The 21,900-nt window shown below is 44.7% G+C and overlaps 1 protein-coding gene across 1 annotated transcript in view; it reads right to left on the bottom strand.

Moving 5' to 3' along the window:
• Nucleotides 1-15,488: 15,488 nt before the first annotated feature.
• Nucleotides 15,489-21,900, bottom strand: part of LOC128342452 (low affinity immunoglobulin epsilon Fc receptor-like) — a 33,340-nt gene continuing 26,928 nt past the window's right edge. The window contains exons 7-9 of the mRNA XM_053289741.1: nt 20,826-20,977; nt 18,921-19,027; nt 15,489-15,675 (exon numbers count right to left, since the gene is read on the bottom strand). Of these exons, the coding sequence (XP_053145716.1) occupies nt 15,540-15,675; nt 18,921-19,027; nt 20,826-20,977 (395 nt within the window). The 3' untranslated portion in view covers nt 15,489-15,539. The remainder of the gene's footprint in view (nt 15,676-18,920; nt 19,028-20,825; nt 20,978-21,900) is intronic.

Here is a 21,900-nt window from a genome sequence, read left to right as displayed (position 1 = left end):
TTAACTTTTATTGGATCAGTTCAGACAACCAGGCTGTCATCACGTAGAAGAGGAGTGTGATGGGTATGCACATTTCACCCCACCCACCCAGCATACTGTCCCTAATAATGTGGGGGCTGGTTCAGATGAGACACCCTCTCCCTCTTTAATTAGGCAGTGGTGGGCTTGCACAGCAGATGTGAGGAGACATGCATACCCACACTCTTTCTCCATGTGATGAGGATGGGCCAGTGGATATATCATCCAAATGGGCCCATTATGGCTTATTTCCTGAACTAATGTATTTCATTCATTCATTCATTCATTCATTCAATTTATATGCTGCCCTTCCTAAAGTGGCTCCGGGTGGTTTACAATAAAATCAAAACCACATAATAAAACAATTAAAAATAAAAAAAACCTTTTAAACCAGATTAAAACTCATTAAAATTACAATTAACACTAGATATCCTTAAAAGCCAGGCTAAAATATGGGTCTTTAAGGCTCGCCTGAAGGCCCCCAAGGAAGATAATCCTCTTATATCCATGAGGAGCACCAAGGTGTGATAACTGAGAAGACCTAATCCCAGGTCCCCACCAGATGAACTGGTGGGACCCAAAGATGGATCTTTCCTGATGATCTTAATGAGCAGTAGGGATCTTGTAGAGAAAGGCGCTCTCTCAGGTAACCCAAACCTAAGCCATTCAGGGTTTTAAAGGTAATAACCAGCACTTTGTGTTTTGCCCAGTATTTTGTTGCATGTTTCTATGCGATTATCCTACATGATGACCTGCATGTAGGCTTCATGCTTTTTCCTACATGGAAAAGTTTTCCATGCAGGAAAAAGTTTTCCATGCAGGAAAAGTATAATGTACAAAACAGTATGTCAAAGTCAGCTCTCTGCCACATGTATTTTCTCCAAATGTGGCAAACTGTCAACCTGGGAATCATGTAGTGAGCAGGTATCAGCTTTGGTTTTATGGAAATCTGGATCAGCTGGTGGTCTTGCTTCTATGCAGATGTTGGGGTTTTGTTGAGCAGGATAAAGGGAGCTGGAGCTACCAGTTTCAGCTGGCCATAGACAGAACTGTTTGTCTGGGTTACCTGGGTTGGGCCTAAAAGCAAGGAAGTACTGCTCAGTGACACTTGCAGGTCAACTGGAAGCACATCCTCACGTGGAAGGACTTCCTCACATTTTTGTGAGAAAGTGGGGATTTAATAGAGGTTTATAAAGTTGTGTATGGTGTTTACAGAGAGACATTTTTCTCCCTCATAAATAGAGAACCAGTTTGGACGATTGTCTACTATGGGGCGTGCTTTAATCACATTAACATGGTTCATCTGAATTGCTCCCCTAGACATGCTCCAAAAGTCTTTTTGAAGCCTCTCATATGATTAAAGGACACCCAACACATCAGGACATCCTGCAGTAATGTCAGGGCCAGTGCACTGCTGGCACAACTCTGTCCTGGTCGTGTGATGAAGCCAGTGATCTTCAGAACCTTCTCAACGTGGGTTATCAAATGCAATTGATTGTCAGAAATTCGAAACAGATAATGAACACACAACATATAAATAATTTATGAAATGCACTGCTAAAAGATGTGATGGATACTTGCTCAGATGGTTTTAAAAGAGGATTAAGCAAATCCAAGGAAGGTTGGTCAGTCAGTGAGGTATAGAGGATAGAATGTTAAACTAGCACCAGGGAGAAGGGGATTCAAATTAGAGACGTGCAGAAATGCCTTGAGATATTTCACTTGTCTTATAGAAACTGGTTTGCTTCCTTCTCTCAAATATTTTGAGGTTTTCTGCCTGGTGTGGAGATTCTTTTCAAATTTCCTGGAGATTTCTTTTCAAGTTACCCTGAGATTCTTTTCAAATTTTCACTTTTTCAAAATTTCAGCGTCATCCCTGAACTCAGCCAAGAAGTCCAGTAGGTAACCTTGGGCAGTCATTCTCTCAGCCTAAACTACCTCTCAGGGCTCTTATGAAGATACAGGTGAAACTTGGAAAATTAGAATATCGTGCAAAAGTCCATTAATTTCAGTAATGCAAATTAAAAGGTGAAGCAGATATATGAGAAAGATGCTTTACATGCAAAGCGAGATAAGTCAAGCCTTAATTTGTTATAATTGTGATGATCATGGCGTACAGCTCATGAGAACCCCAAATCCACAATCTCAGAAAATTAGAATATTACATGGAACCAAGAAGACAAGGATTGAAGAATAGAACAATATCGGACCTCTGAAAAGTATAAGCATGCATATGTATTCAGTACTTGGTTTGGGCCCCTTTTGCAGCAATTACTGCCTCAATGCGGCGTGGCATGGATGCTATCAGCCTGTGGCACTGATGAGGTATTATGGAAGACCAGGGTGCTTCATTAGCGGCCTTCAGCAATTCTGCATTGTTTGGTCTCATGTCTCTCATCCTTCTCTTGGCAATGCCCCATAGATTCTCTATGGGGTCAGGTCAGGCGAGTTTGCTGGCCAATCAAGCACAGTACACTGTATACTTTTCAGAGGTCCGATATTGTTCTATTCTTCAATCCTTGTCTTCTTGGTTCCATGTAATATTCTAATTTTCTGAGATTGTGGATTTGGGGTTTTCATGAGCTGTATGCCATGATCATCACAATTATAACAAATTAAGGATTGACTTATCTCGCTTTGCATGTAATGCGTCTGTCTCATATATCAGTTTCACCTTTTAATTTGCATTACTGAAATTAATGGACTTTTGCATGATATTCTAATTTTTCGAATTTCACCTGTAATGTGGGGGTGAGAATCTTGAACACACCCTAAGTTCTATGGAGAGGAAGGATGAGATTAAAATGTAAGACATGATACATGTTCAGACAATATGTACAGTGTTCCTTGGGGGGTAGTAGATATGGGAGGGGAGGTTACTTGTTCACCCATTGGTGCACTTCACAACCTTGCCCTCTAGTAAGCACACAGGAGTCTCTAGTAAACATCAACAACCGGCCTCATTATTTCCAACCATGAGGAAATATCAGCTCCTGAAAAACTCCATTATACATACTGAAAGAAGGAGCATTCTTCTCACTGAGAGAGAGAGAGCACCCACAGAGACCTTTTTTTGAGGGGTGGGGGAGGAAATGAACTCTTGCAAACATACTTGAAGCTATCCATACATCTATGTACACATCACAATATAATGAAATCTGACCAAAAACACCTTTGGCTATTTTAAATTGCTTCATTGATTTCCATCCTTAGAAAACTGTAACAGCATGAGAGAATGGATGAGACACCAAACAGAAGTCTAATAATACATGGGACATTTTCCTAGGCATATTCTTTTGTGCTGTGCAGCAAGGAACCAGCCCTTTGTGGCACTCCTATTTCCCCCATGCCAGCCTTCTTTGCAATGCTCTTGTTTACCTGCTTTTCCATGTCCTGAGTCCACTTTCCAAGTGTGAGACAATCTCTCTGCAACACTGTCATTCATGTACTCATCATTTTGATACTCGGCTTCATTCTGATAATCATCCATGTTAGGCGAGTTTGCTTCTGTTAGAAAGAAAGCCTACTCATCCAGTTGCTGGGCGGTATCAGTGCTATCACCATCAGATTCCCTTCTATCTAACAAGCCACAAAAGTGACAGTCACCCACCACATCCTTAACCCTTTGTTGCCTGGCAAAAATCTTCTTCTTTATTAGGTAAAAGTCACAGGGAAGCATCACAAGACCATGGTTAGGACAGACAAACCAGCTTCAAACCATGGGTTCAGATTGTGGGTTGATTGCTAAAAAAACTGACAATTTCTTGACTGGCATGGGTTCAAATGTACACACTAACCACAGTTAGATGAAATAAACCATGGTTCTCCAAGATCTCTGAAACCATAGCAATTAGCAAACTGTGGTTTATTTCTGGCAGTCAAATCACAATCTGAATCCAAGCTTTGAAATTGGTATGTATATTCTAACCATGGCCTTGCAGAATCCATAATTGTGAAAGTGAATGCCTTTGGATGTAATGCAGTTTCTTCTCTCCCCTTCCCCCTCCTCCCATCCAAATCTAGATATTCAGGAAGCTCCCTCTCTGCAGTCTCACTGACTACAGAGAGGAGAGGAAAATGGCTGCCCAGGCTTCCTTCTTTACTGAAGGACAGCTCCAGCAGCCAATAGCAGCCGGAGCGAGAGAGGAGCTTCCTCCCTCAACTCTGGTTGCAAAGCAACCAGGCTGTGGTGCCAGCATTTGGATGTAACACTGTGGAACCAGAGTCCAGGCGGTGGACTTCACTACAGACTGAAGAATCTCTGTCCGGGGAGGGGAAACATAGGTCCATTTTATGGCAAAACTGTAGTAGCCCACATTTGGACGTACAGTTTTTGAAACTGGAGGTCTCTTCACCTCTGGTTTCATGTTACGTGCAAATGTGACATTAGTCTTGGTTTGTTTCAGTAGGCCCACCCTCACAGGGTTCTCATATAGAGAGTGGCAAGCCTAGATCATGGGTGGAGGAAAGCAAACATTTAACTATAACCTTGATTAAAAGTTGATATGGCTACTAGGAATCAGAATCTGCGCTTGAACCTGGCCCCAGACCTCTGGCTGGTCACCCATGGTCCAGACTAATTGTGGGATAGTCTGTAGTAGGCCTGTGCATCAGAATCTCTGCCAGAAATGCACTCTCCCCTTGGTTCTGCATGGAAGTGGGTGCTCCCAGTGCAGCCAGTGCTGGGCAGTACTTGCTATTTCCAGCGTGTGTGTGTGTGTGTGTGTGTGTGTGTGTGTGTGTGCTGTGAGTGGGACACTGGGAAGGTGTGTGGGATCACTGGGAGGCTGTGCGTGGAGTGCTGGAAAGGTGTGTGGGGACACCTGGGAGCTATAGTTCTTCCTAGTCCCAGAACTTTCTCTTAAACTGTTATTCCTTTGTATGTGGGGCATTGGCATAGCATGCTCCCCTCTCTGTGCTTTATTATTTTGCCAAGGGTAGTTTTGCTCACTGAATCAATACCGGGAGGTATGGAACATAGGAACATAGGAAGCTGCCCTATACCAAGTCAGACCACTGGTGGTCCATCTAGTTCAGTATTGTCTACACAGACTGGCAGTGGCTTCCCCAAGGTTTCAGGCAGGAATCTCTCTCAGCCCTATCTTGGAGATGCCAGGGAGGGAACTTGGAACCTAGATATTCTTCCCAGAGCAGCTCCATCCCCAAAGGGGAATATCTTACAGTGCTCACATATCAAGTCTCCTATTCATATGCAACCAGGGCAGACCCTGTTTAGCTAAGTAGAAAAGTCATGCTTGCTACCACAAGACCAGCTCGTGCCCACAAGAAATGTGCATCTGCCCAACAGTTTTAATGAAGCATCACACATGAGAAATGCTTAACAAAGCATTTCACACAAGAGATTCATTCCCAAGGAATGAATGAAAATTCATTCAATGAATGAAATTTGTTATTTCTGTAACAAACAAGTATCTGCAAAGAGGCACAATACTCCTGGTGATTTGTTTGCAACTTTCTTAATTGTACATTATAATCTTCCCATTTAAAAAAATAATAATTCCTGGGATATTACGTATATTCCTATTAAACACTCTGAGAACTGTCTCCCTGACTCCCCAACAGGGCAGGAATTTGCCACTGTAAAAATGCACATAGGTATCCTCTGTACGGTGGCCAGCTGTGATGTTTAGCAACTGCACAAAATGCTTATGGCCAAAGGAGAGGTCCCATGGGATATTTGAGATTAGAATACAAGAGGAACTTTAAATCCCCTTGCAAGCTCTTGGAAGTGCAGTTATAAAACAGGCAGTTTCCCAATAAAGTCACAACAGGTTTAAACATCCAAATAAAAGGATTTTTTTTAGTACACAGTAAGAGGGTTCACTATGGTGTTTTAAGAAGGGGATTCCCATATTATGCAGACACATAAGACATGTATATGACCTGCACTCAGATCTGGGCTAATAGTTTTACCCCTCTTCCTCTCCAGACGTTCTTTATTGCATAAAATAAAATTAAAACAAAAGAAAAACTGAAAACAAATGTTTGACGTAAACACATCAGCCTCAGTGTTTGATATTCCATTTTTAAAACCACATTCTTATATTTGAAAGTCTCCCCAATCAAATCAAGAGACAGATAACACACAGCTATGCCGGCTTATCACTAACAAGGGAAGAAACAAGGAGGCGGGGGAAGAGAAAAAATTCCTTTATACACCCTTTAATGACCTATGTACTTCAGAGTTTCTTTCAGTTCTTACTTGCCATTAACCTCAGGTCTCAGTTTGTCTAAATATAGTGCTTCTCTAGTCTTTCTTTTGAGAGTGCAATGTTCTGACTCCAGAATGCACATTTTAAGTGGTATTGTTACTCCATCATGTTTATTTTTCATATGTGTTGACCACAGTCTTTCCCTATTTATGTATTTCAAGTCTGCTAAATATTCTTTAAATCTGGTGACTAAATGTCTTCCAGTTTCTCCTGTATAGCATTCACCACATTCCACACAAGTCATTTTGTAAACAACTCCTTTATGTTTACAACTCCCTTCTCCATTTTCACAAACTGGACAGGCTCTGGTTTCACACTTTTTGTCATAGAATCTTGATCTTACTAACTGTTGCTTTAATGTCTTGGTTGTTTGCCATACCACATTAGCCTTGATCCCATGTTTGACTTCTGCTATAACTGACACATGTTTATTTCTGAAGGAGATGGAAAAGGGATGTGGTACTGGGTAGTTTGTGTAGCAGAAGAATCCAGTCAATAGACCTAGGGAGAATTGGGGACGGTAAGAGAAAAAGGTCAGTGAAAGAACCAAAGGGGGTGTGTGGGGTGGCCAAGAGGAACTGATTCAAAAAGTTTTCAGGTAGGAAAGGAAGACATGGAGGCTCTTATCAGGATCAGTGAGAAGAGCCTGGATGGGGTTAGTGGGGAGAGGAGGCTAAGCCCGCTCTCCCCACAGATGATCAGTCAGCCGTCCCTGGAGCCTGCGGGGACTTGGGAGTTTGGAGGCCCTGCAGCGCCCAGTAGTTCCAGCATGCCCGGAACCCCAGACTGGCCTCGAACGGAACTGGGCCATTTCAGTCCAGCCTCCCATCGAAACCTCCCCCCCAGTCCGGTCCGTGAATTTATTTTTTTAAAAATTAAGTTAATGAAGTACCTGTAGCCCCTCCAGGGGGCTTGCTGAGGCCACGGGGGGGTGTGTGTCCACCTGGGTTCCCTCTCCCTCCGCCAGCCTTCCTCATCACCGCCACGGCCAGGTAGGTAAAGACTTTTCGTCCCTTTTGGGCCCCCATAAGAGCGAACAGCCACCATTTTGGTGGCCGCCGTGCATGCGCAAATGCCCCCTGTGAGGTCCCTCACAGATGGCATTTGTGCATGCGTGGTGGCCGCCAAAATGGCGGCCGTTCACACTTACGGCGGCCTGAAAGGGCCGAAAAGGCTTTACCTACCCGGCCGCAGTGGTGATGAGGAAGGCCGGTGGGGGGAGAGGGAACCCGTGTGGACACCCGCCCCCCCCCCACGGCCTCAGCAAGCCCCCCGGAGGGGCTACAGGTACTTCATTAACTTAAAAAAAAAATAGAACAATTTGCAGACCTGCCGGGCCGGACCCGGTGGTCCGGTTCTGGTCCGATGGAACCGGGGGGGGGGGGTTGGTTCAACCACGAACCCCCGGATGCCCGGACCGAACCGCTGGACCGCCAGACCAGTCCGCACATCCCTACCTGAGAATAGCCCAGTGTTCTTCATTGTAAGGTCTGGGGACCAGTGGTGTCCCCTATCAAACCTAATTGTGCCCCCCTGACTAATTGTTTTTGTATCAGTGGGAAACTTTGGCCAAATATGAATACTCTGTCTGCACAGTCTCCCTGGCATCATGCAGAGACAGCCATTCTCACATTTAAGGTTCTTTGCCAAAGTGACGCCCAGTTGAAAAATAATGAAGATCACTGGGATAGCCCATTGTATTCAAACAGAGCTGCAAGGTTGGTTCTCATGTCTTTTACTACTCCAAGCTCTGTGACTTCCCAGTGTTGGGTCATGCACCTGCAAGAGCATCCGAGCTGATCAGCCTTCAAGGTGATGTTTCATACAATGATGTGATTGTGATTCAGCAAAGTGCAGCCCATATCAGTAGAATTCAAGCCCGTATGCTCTCAAATGTGCATTTGAACTGTGGCTTTAAATGTTACACTATGGCATTTATCAATGTTGTTGTCTATTTGAACAATAAGCCCCTATACTATGCACCTAAACACCTATATTTGACCTAGCAGCTTAGAGCATAAAAAGAAACCAACCACAATTCTGAACAAGTTCTAAGTAGAGCTAATGGAACCTGCTTATTGGTTCTTTCAACATCCAAATCATATGACCTCTCCTGTTTCTGTTTTCAAGATGGCTTCAAGATCACAATACAAATATTCCTTGTCAGGATCCCCTAGTACCCCCTCTCAAGGACAGTAAATTTGATTTGTATTGGACTATAAACATGAAAGTTATAAGGGATAGGCACACATAGACAGACACAGGGGTGGAGCCGTAATAGATCAGAAGCATTCAAAGAACCCATCATGCCTTGCTTGTGAGAGTTGCTGAGCCTCCAGAAGGAGCTGCCGAGCCTCCCCCTTCCCCTGGCCAGGGCTCTCACCATCACCAGCAGCGGCAGCCACCTGCAGCCACAGCCGCTGGCCACATCCTTCAGCTGCTCGCCCTCCACCCATCTTTGGCTGGCCAATGGAAGGAGGGCATGCATAGGGCCCATCGGAAGTATATGCACATCCTCCTCCCACCAGCCAGAAGCCCAGCTGATGAAAGGAGGATGAGTGGAGGGCAAGTGGCCAGAGGCGGCTGGCAGCACAGACGCCCACTGACTGGGCTCTGCCCATCTTCATCTCATCAGCTGGGCTCAAGTCCTGGCCAATTGAAGGAGGCTCCCCAATTGGCCCTGTGCGCGCCCACCTTTCATCATCCAGGATTCCAGCCCATGGAAGGAGAATGGGCATAGCTGACCTTTTGGCCATTTGCCCTCTACCCATCCTCCTTCTGTCAACTGGGCTCCTGACCAATGGAAGGACGATGAGAGAAGCTGGGTGAGTGGGAGTGTGCATGCATAAGTGTGTACATGCTGCACAATATCCAAAGGCCAATGTAAAAAAGGGGGGATTTTAACTGGTGCCCCTGCAAGTGGGTACGTTGCCCATAGGGGAGCAAGTGCCCCCTCTCCTCTTGCTACAACCCTGGACAGACACACAGACATGGTACTCTCATAAACTTTCTTCCCTTAAGTTAGTATGCTAAAAATATATTTATTTATTATTTATTTATTAAAACATTTTTATACCGCCCAAAACTTATGTCTCTGGGCGGTTTACAACAGAATAAAAACAAAGTAAAACATTTGTTAAAACAAAAATGGGGACACACACACACACACACACACACACATTACAACAATTTAAAATTTTCAAAACAATACTTTAAAACAGCATTAAAACCATTAAAACATTACTTTAAAGCCTGGGTGAAGAAATGTGTTTTTAAGGACCTTTTAAAAGCTGTCAGAGATGGGGAGGCTCTTATTTCACTAGGGAGCGCATTCCAAAGCCTTGGGGCAGCAGCGGAGAAGGCCCATCCCTGAGTGGCCACCAGATGAGCTGGTGGCAGCTGCAGACGGACCTCTCCAGCAGATCTCAGTGGGCGGTGTGGTTCATGCAGAAGAAGGTGTTCCCTTAAATATCCAGGGCCCAAACTGTTTAGGGCTTTATAGGTTATAACCAGCACCTTGTATTTTGCCCAGAAACATATCAGCAGCCAGCTCCTTCAATACAGGAGTTATATGGTCTCTCCGAGATGACCCAGAGACCAGCCTGGCTGCCACATTCTGGACCAGCTGTAGTTTCTGGACTATGTACAAGGGCAGCCCCACATAGAGCGCATTACAGTAATCCAGTCTGGAGGTTACCAGCAGATGTACCACTGTTTTGAGGTTATTCGCCTCAAGAAAGCTGATAGAAGGCACTTCTGGCCACCGCCTCAACCTGGGACACCAGGGAGAGGCTCGGATCCAGAAGCACCCCTAGACTGCATACCTGTTCCTTCTGGGGAAGTGTGACCCCATCCAGAACAGGCAGATCAAAATCATCTCTCGAGTTCCCACCCCGGACAATGAGTACCTCCATCTTAGCCGGATTCAGTCTCAGCTTGTTATCCCTCATCCAGCCCGTCACCGACACCAGGCAGGCATTTAGGGAGGTTATGCTCTCTCCTGATGATGCTGACATGGAGAAATAGATTTGAGTGTCATCAGTATACTGGTAACACCTTGCACCAAATTTCCTGATGATCTCTCCCAGCGGTTTCATGTAGATATTAAACAACATTGGAGACAATATGGAGCCCTGGGGAACACCATACAAAAGTTCAGATTTTGAAGAACAGCTGTCTCCAAGGGACACCATCTGGAACCTGCCTGAGAGGTAGGAGCGGAACCACTGCAAAGCCTTGCCTCCAACTCCCAACCCCCTCAGATGCTCCAGAGGATACTATGGTTGATAGTATCAAAAGCCGCCGAGAGGTCCAAAAGGACCAACAGAGTCACACTTCCTCTGTCAATTGCCAATTGGAGATCATCCATCAGGCCGACCAAAGCAGTCTCCACCCCATAGCCAGGCTGAAAGCCAGTTTGAAATGGGTCAAGATAATCAGTTTCACCCAAGACTGTCTGGAGCTGTGAGGCCACCACCCTCTCAATTACCTTGCCCAGACACAGAAGGTTGGAGACAGGCCTGTAGTTGTTCAAGTCCAAGGGATCCAGGGTAGGCTTCTTCAGAAGTGGTCTAATAATTGCCTCCTTAAGACAAGGAGGCATCCTACCTTCCCTCAGAGACGCATTTATAATCTCTACCAGGCCTTCTACAACAACCCCCATGCCAGATAATATAAGCCATGTCGGACAAGGGTCAAGAGGACAGGTGGTGGGCCGCACCATTCCAATCAGCTTGTCCACATCCTCAGGAGTCACAAACTGGAACTGATCCAACCTAATCACACAAGAGGAGTCGCTGGACACTTCCACATCAGACACTGAGGTAATTGTAGAGACGGAGTCTAAGTCAGCCCAAGTATGAGAGATTTTTTCCACAAATAATTCATTAAACAGATCACAGCGGGTAATCGATGGTTCCAGATTCTGATTCAAGGGAGGAGGGTCACTAACTAGCCCTCTCACAACCCTGAACAACTCCGCCGGATGTGAACTTGCGGATGCAATATGGGCAGAAAAGAATTGCTTCTTTGCCGCACGTATCGCCTGAGCATAGGTCTTCAGATGAGCTCTGTGTTGCAATCTGTCGGATTCAAGCCGAGTCTTTCTCTACTTGTGCTCCAGTCATCTACCTCGCTGCTTCAGCCCCCATAGTTCTTCCGTATACCAAGGGGCCAATTTTGAAGTAGGTCGGAGAGGACACTTAGGAGCAATCATGTCTACTGCCCCGGTGAGTTTGCTGTTCCAATTTTCCAGCAGGGCATCAACAGAATCACCAGCAGAGCCAACACTAAATCCCTCCAAGGCTTCTTGAAATCCTATTGGATCCAATAACCTTCTCGGGCGGATCATCTTAATAGGTCCTTCGCCCTTGTGAAGGTGGGAAGCGATTGTGAGTCCAACCTTAACCAGATGGTGGTCCGTCCATGACAATGGGGAAATCACAGGATTGCCCACCCACGGAACACTACCCTGATCAGAGTGAAAGACCAAATCAAGCGTGTGACCAGCAATGTGCGTCGGCCCTGAGACCACTTGGGATAGGCCCATAGTCGTCATGGCTGCTATGAACTCCTGAGCCGCCCCAGACAAATTGGTCCCAAAGTGAACATTGAAGTCCCCCGACTTAATAATAATATATATCATTAGTAAAAACTTTAGATATGTTAGACTTCTTAATTGGCCCAAGCACAGAAACCACATCCCTGCTTGGAGAGGGGGGGGATGTTGTTTCCCTTGGGGAAGTCTCAAGTTTTAGTTTTGTGAAGACTCTAGAGAAAAGAAAGTTTCATAGCTGTGAGGCAGCTACCAAAAGTGTGCTGCTGCAAACCCTTGGCATAAAGACAAAGAAGTCATTCTCATGATCAGTCAAAGCAGGGAAGGAGCAGGAAACCCTGGGTAGTGAGATTCGTGTGGAGCCACAGTACACACTCCTATCCTGCTGCTCCAGAGCAGGGCTACCCTAATTTCTTACCTTGGCTTTAACCAATGTTAAAGCTTCACAGCCCTGCCTGATGTTACTGCACAGCCCTGATTATGTGGGCAATAAGGGCTGTTTGCAGCAGCTCCCTTCAGCTCAACTTGCTCTCCACCATACATAGAGTACCACCTAATAGGGCTGTGCAAATTGATTCAGGTACAAATTGATTTGTACCAGAATCTAGCTGATTTGGGTGATTTGGAGACAAAACAAATCACCTGTGTGGTCCATTGGCTAGATTTGGGTCCAAATCAAATCACGCATGATTTGATTCGAATTGATTCAAGATTCAGATCCCTCCTATTAATTCCTCCAGATTCCCAGCTTTCATTAAAAAAAAAAAAAAAGCTAAGCTCTTTCCCTTGTAGAAGCGGAGTTATGGAGCAAAACGTGTGGTCACTATTTTTCAAGTGTTTGGATTCCTTGGTGTATAATAACTTTCCTTCAATGAATCCCTATGAGGATACATTACACACCATCATTTCTTCTATTCATTTTGACTGTCTTTTTGACAGTGCCAACTATCAACTGCCATGTGCCAACTATACCTCACTCCCACCTGCAAGGAAGTGGGGTACTACTCAGTTTATGTTTTAGGATTCCCACCCACCCCCCCAAGTATTTAGGCTCTTTGGTGTCTAATAAGCTTTCCTCATAATGAATCTCTATGAGGATTCATTACACACCAAAGAGTCTAAACACTTCAAAAATTCCTAAAATATAAACTGAGTACCCTGTGCCTTGTGGGTTGGGGGGTAGTTGGAACACGGGATGCCACTAATTGCCCACGCCCACCTGCAAAGCAGTAGGGTCAAAATTAACAGAAGAAATGAAGGTGTGTAATGAAGATACCAAAGAATCTAAACACTTCAAAAATACCTAAAAAATAAACTGAGTACCCCAGTGTGTGTGTGTGTGCGTGCGGCGGGTGTAGTTGACACATGGCAGTTGACAGTTGGCACTGTCCAATGATAGTCCAAATGAACAAAAGAAACGAAGGTGTATAATGAATCCTCATAGGGATTCATGATGAGGAAAAGTTATTAGACACCAAAGAATCTAAACATTTCAATATTCCTAAAAATTAAAATGAGTACTGCACTGCCTTGCAGGTGGGGGTGGGAGGGGGTGGTGTAGTTGGCATATGGCAGTTGACAGTTGGCACTGGATATGGCAACTTCAAATCCCCATTGTTTTCTATGGCAGAAATGTTCAAACTCAGTAAAAACTATTTAAAAAATCATTAAAAATCAACCAGGTGTCCCACTGCCTTGAGATTTTGGTGGTAGGTGGCACCCATGGGGACCTACCCACCACCCATATTTGGTGCCCCTAGGACCTTGTTAAGTGGTCCGAATTGGTCCAAATCCAAATTGAATTGAAGCAAATACAAATCAAATCTGGGGTGATTTGTGGGGGGTAGATTAGGACACAAAACAAATCAGAGGTGATTTGTTTTGGGCACAAATAGAATCAAAACAATCAATTTGTGCACATCCCTACCACCTATAGAACAGCTAAGAAGCTGGGAGCTGCTGCATTCATGCAGGCAGCCTCTCCACTGCCTGCACAATGCACTGAGGGATACTGGAGGACTTCCTCCTCCAGATCCCTGTTAAGAATATTGCCGCCACACCAATTGTGTGGGTGCATGGCATCAAGGTGAGCCCTAGCTCATGCGGGGGTTGTGTCATGCCTTCCCACGCAGCCCTCCCCAGACCCAGCCTCGTGGGTCATCTGAACAACCCTATAGGATTGCATCCAAAGGTTCTTTTCCTCCAGACAATGGGCTCCATGCTCTGGAAGAAGTATATCTTCTGATGCAACTTGGTACACTGGATGTGTTTTTAGAAGAACTCTCTTGCCTATTTTGGCAGTAGCCAAGATGGAAGTAGAATTCTCAAGATTCCCATAATTTTGCTTATGATTTCAACAAGCTAGTCTATCTGCAAAGTCCTTTATCTCACAAGACAACATAAAATGAAATTTGAAAATATCATTTTTGAAACTTGATCATTCCTGCTGCAGAAAGAGTCCTGGTTGACATATTGCACAATGTGGTGGAATATATTATTTGTTCAGCTCTGCACAAGTACTGTTGCACAAATGCAAAAACTGAGCATAGCTGCATGACAGTGCAGCCAGTATAAAGAGTGGCTGCACTTTCACACAATTCTGAGCAATTTTGCACTTGAGCAACAGTGCTCTTGAAAAACTGTGCAAACATTGCACTCCACCACATGCGTAAAGTTGCACAGCTCCTAATTTCATTGAAGTTGAATAGATGAGGAAAATTACTTGCTATAGATAGTTCGCACTCTTGCCCTGCTCTCTAGGAAACTTCATTACCTATGGAAGATCATGGTCTTATTTCTTGCTATGCAATAATGAAGGCCTTGTGAATTTTGAGGTTTATTGTTTCAAAATGTGGTAACAGGTATAATTTGTTTATTTAAAAACATTTTTCCCCCACCATCTTTCTCATCAGGTGCTGAGGCAACTTGCAATCAATTTAAGACTACACACAAAATACTAAAAAGAATCTAAAATGTTATGCCAGCACAATAAAACAACAATGGAAAATATATTGGAGACACTGGCATATTATCCAAAGGCCAATGTAAATAAAAAAGTATTTAACTGGCATCTAAAGACATGCAGAGAAGGATTCCATGAATCTCATGAGGGAGGGAATCTAGAGTGTGGGGGCAACTTCCAAAACATAACTGTTCCACATTAGCTTGAGGTGAGCTTCCAAAGGAGCTGGAACATTCAGAAGGGCCTCTGCATGGCCTTACAGGACAGGCAGATTCGTGGGTTGGTGGTGGGGCAGAGAGATCCTTCAAATTTCTTGAACAAGCTCGATTTCTCCATCTCATATACTATGGCCAATGAATCTAGCTCATTAAATTGTTTGACTTTTCAATGAATGTACAGTTTGTGAAAGAGAATTAGGTTTTATAGACTATAAAGTACACTGTTAGAATGAGAAGAGGCTGGAACCAAGACCTCTGGATTTTATGACCATCTCTGAGAAGAGAGTGAGCTCTAGTCTATTATGGGAAGTGTGTTATGTAGGGGAGATAGAAATTGTGTATATATTCCTAACTTTCTGCTGACCCAGTGATGTGACAATGGCCCAACATAATCACCTCAGTCTCATCTGTAAAATTAGGTGGCTATGCTCACCACCCAAAGGTGTCAACATTTGCACTGCTGGAAGAGTTATGTCAACAAAAACCCAAGCAGAATGACAAGCCACACAAAGAACAAGACTTTAATGTTTTGAGTTCTGCTTTTGCCAACACAGTTAGCAGTTCCATGGCTTTTCACAGATCCAGCCATCTGAGGTGCCTCCACACTCACGATCATTCCACCCTCGACCTGCTATCACAACACAGTCTTCCCCATGGCCAGCATCGTTGGGTTCTTGTGGAGCCCATTTCCTGTGGATAGAAATCAATGACATTGTCAATAAAATCTTTGTGAGCCAGTTTCTCCATAAGATCTGGACCTTAATGACATCCTCTTATGCCTAGCAGTCAGTGTCAAAGCCTAATGGGATTATTAATGGCTGACGAGGAGAGACATGCCATGTTATACTTCAGGGCATTACACAAACCTGCTGTAGGTCTCAATCATGACATCAACATTAGTTTCAAACTGGGAATATATGGAAATTCAATGAAATGTCATCAGCTGAGACACTGGCCCTGAGTCTTTGCTAGGAGACCCACACAGGTCTCCAAGTCAGCAGTAGAGCAAAGCATTTGTACACAAAGCTGGAAGGAGAGACAAGCCTATGGGTTCCTTCATCCCCTTTCATCTTTCCCTTGTATATTTGGCTATTGGGAAAGAAGTCTGGTTTCTTAAACCCATTTGTCATCAAAACTGGGAACCTAGGGTTTAAGCAAGCCCAACCGGAGGATGCAACTATGGTTTGATCCTGGCTTGATATCCTAGTGTGTATGGCTTACTTATACCTCAGGTTCCCAGTTCAAACAACATGCAGTACTGTGCTTAAGTGTTCACACATGATTAGTGTGAAGCACCTTACTGGTCTCTGCGGGGAGAGTGAGCTTAGCCTGCTCTCGCCACAGACGATCAGGCCTGCAAGTCTGGGCAACTGGATCAGCCGCCCATATGACTACTGGCTCCATCACGGAGCCGGTGGGGGCTGCGGGGATTGGGGGGGCATGCAGCCCCCAGAAGTCCCAGTATGCCCCGTGTGAGTGCATGAGGCATTCTGGGGAGACCTCCAAGACTAGGAGGCTGCTTGTAGCCTCCCAGTTGGGGGTCTACTCATGTGTTGCCACGCACTGCAGTGCTAGGTGGCCAGATTTGGCTATTAAAAAGCCAAATTCTGGCTTACGGCCCATTTGACCCATGAGTATACCCCTTAGGTTCTGCTGCAGTGGCCCACGAGCAAAAAACCAAGGTTAACGGTGTGCTCGCTCCATTAACCTCGTTTAAGGAGAGGGGGATTTAGGCAGGCTGAACAAGCCCGGTCAAAAGTGTTTGAAGTTAAGGACTTTGCACTGTCTCTTGTCTCAGTGACATAGGAGGACAGACTAGTGAGTCAGAGGGCTAGAGGGTCAAGACATTGGTCATCCCTTCTCTACTGCTCTGACACTATCCCTTTGGAATGTAGATTGCTAATCTCAGGGATACTTCTTCCTTCCTCTCTCCCTTCTCTTCCTGTTCCTTCTACCTTGCAACATGCAAGCTCCTCTCCCTGCACCATGGGGCTATTCTTACGATCACAAAAATCGGGCTAGGAAAATCCTAGCCCGATTTTTGTGATCGTAAAAACCACCGGGCTCGCAGCCGAGCCCAGTGGTTCTGGAGCAGCTAACCCGCTCCTGTATCCCACCCCTTAGCCCGTGTTTGCGGAGCGAGCGCTCCGCAAACCTGGGCTATCTACTCATGAGTAGCTGTGGTGCGGCTCCGCGCCATGGCTACTCATGAGTAGACCCCCGGGCAGGAGGCTTAAAAGCAGCATCCTGGCTCGGGGGTCTCCCCAGTATGCCCTGCACGCTTGCGCAGGGCATACTGGGGCTTCTGGGGGCACGCAGCCCCCGAGCTCCCCAGCCCCTGCCGGCTTTGTCTCGGGGCCGGCCATCGTGTGGGCGGCCGATCTGGCCGCCCAGGGCTCCCTCCCCACTCGTGAGCAGGGAGAGCGGGCTTAGCCCACTTTTCCCGCTCACTTCCCTAAACCGGGTCTCACAGATCGTGAGACCCGGTCTGCTGTGTGCAGAGAGGCAGAATCCATCTGCATTCAGCTAGTTAGCTGGATTAGAGATCCTAACTCCTCACTTTCCTATCCAGAATGGAGTTCCATAATGAATGCCTTATATATTGATTTGAAACTATGAACTGACTCCAAGTTACTTTACTCTCAGCATACAGGCATGCCAAACTAAATTCCGCTGTGTTGTGCCTCTGTGCACTCTGCTATAATGAAAAAGGGTTTCTCCACCAGAGAGAATTCCCAACAAAAAGTTGGAGGATTGGTGGGGTCCAGGTGGCCATGATCAAAGCAGAATATTAAATTTTAATATTTATGGGAAGAGGGAACCAAAGGAACCAATGAGATTCCTGGATGCAACAGGTGGAAGTCCATCAAGCGTCTGAAAAGACAGACTAAGGAGGGAAGCATCACTTTTGGGGTATAAATTGTAGAAACTGTAGGGGAAATAGCAGATTTTTCTCTCCCTCTTCACAGATACATTTTACTTTCTCTTCTTGCCTCTTGAATCTTTTCTCTCTCTCCTGCCAAGATGCTTTATCTCTCAAAACTTATTTTTCTTTCTCTTCCTTTTTCTCCTTCATAACAATACCCTCAAATAGTCTATCCTCTTCTAAGTATACAAACATTATCTATACAACTTACTACATTCCTATAAATTCCACATCACAATCCTGATCCATTGGGCCCCCTATCCAGCTGATGTTTACCAAGAAAATGGAAGCACATCAGGGCCAGTGACACACTCAACGTCGCATATAGTTGGGCTATAATTTTTACTGTTTACTTTTAACCCAGCAAGATCCCACTGTTGAAGATTTGGATATGAAATTACACAGGAAAACTTTCCAGAATCTGCAGGGGGGGCTTCAACAGCACTCAGATGTTTGTTTGTTTGTTTGTTTGTTTGTTTTTGTTCATTACTTAAAAGGAATGGTACCCCACCTTTCAAGCACAAAGATTCCCAAGGCAGCTAACCATATAAAAGCATAGCAGCAGCATCAGTAGACAACACCACAATGTTTAAACAAATAACCAACAATTCATTTCTTTGCTGCAGCAAGCATTAAACTGTAGTAAAATCTAAGGATAATAGCATGTTTTCAGTTTTGCTTCTTAAACATCACCAAGGAGACAAACTTGTATAGGAGGGAGGGAGTTCCAGAGATTATGATGAACCTGGGCCAAAAAAGTCCTATCTCTTGTTTCCCCCCCACTTTCCCTCAGAAGGCAGGGTGCTCAGCTGCACAGAGCTTCTGAAGATCTTGTTGGACAGGTGAGCTTGAATGAGAGAGATGCAAACTGACGCATGTCACACTGGTCCCCATAATCTAAGGTTTTATGGCTATTAAACATGTCATTTTCATGATGCACAAAATTCTCAGTTTTTGTAAGTTGTTTGCAAAAAAAGAAGAAATTAGCACATACTGTATTACTACTTACTTGTATGTTAAAGAACTTCCGTCTACCCAGACAAATGTGTTTTCTGCCTTCATGTCACTTAGCCCAATCCAGAAACTCAACTGATTTGTCTGTGATCTAAGAAACGCCTGAAACACAAGCCCAGTTTCATTATTTGAGCTGAACAGTACTATATAGCACATACAACCTGCTATGAACTCAATGCCAGACTATGACATTTTGCTGCCTGAAGCAGAGCCCCAAGTGACTCCACTCCCGCGCCTCTCAAAAGCACACCCTAAATTCCTTCCTTCTTTGAAATTGCTCCCCCTTCCTTCCTTTTCCATTAGAGAGGGAAGAGCAATGTACTGCCATTTCAGCCTTCATTCCTTTCAAGCCATCCATGGCAGGGAGTACTGAGTGGACTGCCATGTTGCCTCTGAGAACTGGCCCACCATCTGTCACCACCAGCAGCCCACTTTGCCCTGTTACATGGTAAGGGCAGCCCTGTCTGACTTGGTTCATGTTCTCTGGGAGACATTGGGCAGATTCACATGATTGCCACCAAGTGAGGAACTCAGAGGAAAGCCAGTAAAATATAGGGATGAGTGCACCCTTCCAACAGGGGTGTCATCACATCTGAACCTGTCCAAGTCCAGTACCCTGTATAACCAACATTCTCCTGACTTTGCCCAACTTCTGTCATCAGGATTTGGAATTGGGCAGACAAAGCTGGTAACATGATGCGTGAACCAGATTTGAGTAGATTCAGAAAACATGCCCATTGGGAGCATGCGGTCCCAGTCCCAATGCCTGATGTTTTACTGACTTTCCCCTGAATTCCTTACTTGGCAGCAATCATGGGAACCTACCCAATGCCAGGACCGTACTGCACAGAGATGTACTACACCCCAAAGGGGCCTTTGAGGAGGGGTCTTAGCTCAGTGGCAGAGCACGTGCTTTGCACACAGAATCTCAGGTTTAATCCCTGACACCTCTAAGAAGGGCTTGGAAAGACCCTTGTCTGGAACCTCGGAGAGCTGTTACTAGTCATTGCTGACAATACTGAGCTAGTTGGACCAATGGTCTGATTCAGAGTGAAGGAGCTTCATTTGAAATATCCAGCCCATTTCCTTCCACCCACCTTTATCTGTCCGAATGGCAGTCCTTTTGCTAGTCCACAACACACAGTCTTGATTTTTATATTTACTATTTTTGTGCTTCTGCAATAAAGCAGAATCCATCTCCCTTTTCATTTATGACTGCTGTTTTGGTCTTGCTGAGATTACTCTGTTTGATCATTATTTTTGGCTGCTGTGTGTTTCTGGGTTTATAGGTTTGTAGCTTGAGGTTTATTGTTTTAATAATTTGTTATAAACTGCTTTGAATTCATTGAAGACAAAGTGGAATGTAAATGTTTAAGATAATGCATAATAATTAAGAGTCTAAAACACAAGTGATAGTCAACAATATCTAACACATGCCAATGATGCTTACCCAGACACATCCTACACAGTGATCATGATAGCACTGAATGCACTATCTGGGGGAAATATCTCATTTCCCCAATACAAAATGCACTTTACCCCTATTCAGACATTACATGTGTACAGATGTCTGAACAGATGTTATTTTGTGTGAATAACTGTACATGGATTCATTTTATAATCTGGGTACAGGCTTCCTCAAAAGCATGGTACAGCTAGGAAGTGTGCCACTGTACATGGTACAATATCTAAACACAAGATCTGGATAATTCAGATCTGTTCACATATACCCTATATACAGATTGTCTATTTTTTGAATGAAACATGCAAATAGGGCTTCTGAGTGCTTCAAAAACAGAATATCCATGTCACAAAAGTGCTACATTGAGGGAAAATGTATGGGTTGTGGGTTATAAAGGAAAATAGGTGTACATTCACTGCATCAAAAATGCTGGATTACCTGTTCCATATCGTCATTGATAACAACCAACTGGCTACCACGATCCTTACACCAGTTCATGGCATGAGACCAGGCAACTGACTGTTTTTGAAACATGTAGCATTGTCCATTGTTCAGCAACCAGCCTCCTGGACAGACTTGACAGTTTGAGTCTATAAAGTAATTGCAGAGAGTTTAAGACTGACCACATAGTCAGGTAGGAGTGTCTGTCTGCCTCTGTGTGTGTGTGTGTGTGTGTGTGTGTGTGTGTGTGTGTGTGTGTGTGCGCGCGCGCACATATAAATATGTCTGTCTCTCTCTCTCTCTGTGTATATATATATATATATAGAGAGAGAGAGAGAGAGAGAGAGAGAGAGAGAGAGAGAGAGAGAGAGAGAGTGTGTGTGTTCTCATGCATGGAAGACTTCTACAACCATTTATGATTATTATTGCATTATATTGACCTCAGTCTTGATCCAGGACATGCTAAAACATAGGACAGTACTTGCCAATAGAAAGCACATACTTGCCAATAGGGAACCCATGCTTTGCAATAAGGATGCAGTGGATATAAAGTAACTTGTCAGCAGTGAGCAATTGAATAATTATACTTGCCCATAAGTGAATAATGGACACTACATGCCAATAGAGGAAACTCATCCTTACCAAAGGGAACAATAGGAGAACTACAATTCCAATGGGAAACCACAGGTCTTAGTAGGGAACAATAGGAAAACCACACTTGCCAACAGGGAGCGATGGGATAGTCCCTCTTACCAGTAGTAAATCACAGGAATACTATGCTTGCCAATAGGAAATAATAGGGCTAGTTCACACCATCACCAGCAATGTCCGTTTACCAGGAATCTGGGATTCCCAGTTAAGTGTGTCAGCTGGGCTGCAGAAAATCTCCTGATCTTGGGTTGGCCGTGCATCAACCTAACATCTAAATGGGATTGTTTAACCGAGATCTGAACTCACTTTGTCCATCCCAGTTAAATGTTGTTTAGCAAGCTGCCAACCTGAGATAGGGAGGTTTTTTGCAGCCTATGAGACACACTCCAGGGGAGCACATGCCTGCCAGGAATTAGGGGTG

Source organism: Hemicordylus capensis, chromosome 2 (genome assembly GCF_027244095.1).
Source record: "Hemicordylus capensis ecotype Gifberg chromosome 2, rHemCap1.1.pri, whole genome shotgun sequence".
Classification (NCBI taxonomy): Eukaryota; Metazoa; Chordata; class Lepidosauria; order Squamata; family Cordylidae; genus Hemicordylus; species Hemicordylus capensis.
The sequence above is the reverse complement of the archived record's forward strand: the minus strand, read 5'-3'. Positions and strand labels throughout refer to the sequence as shown.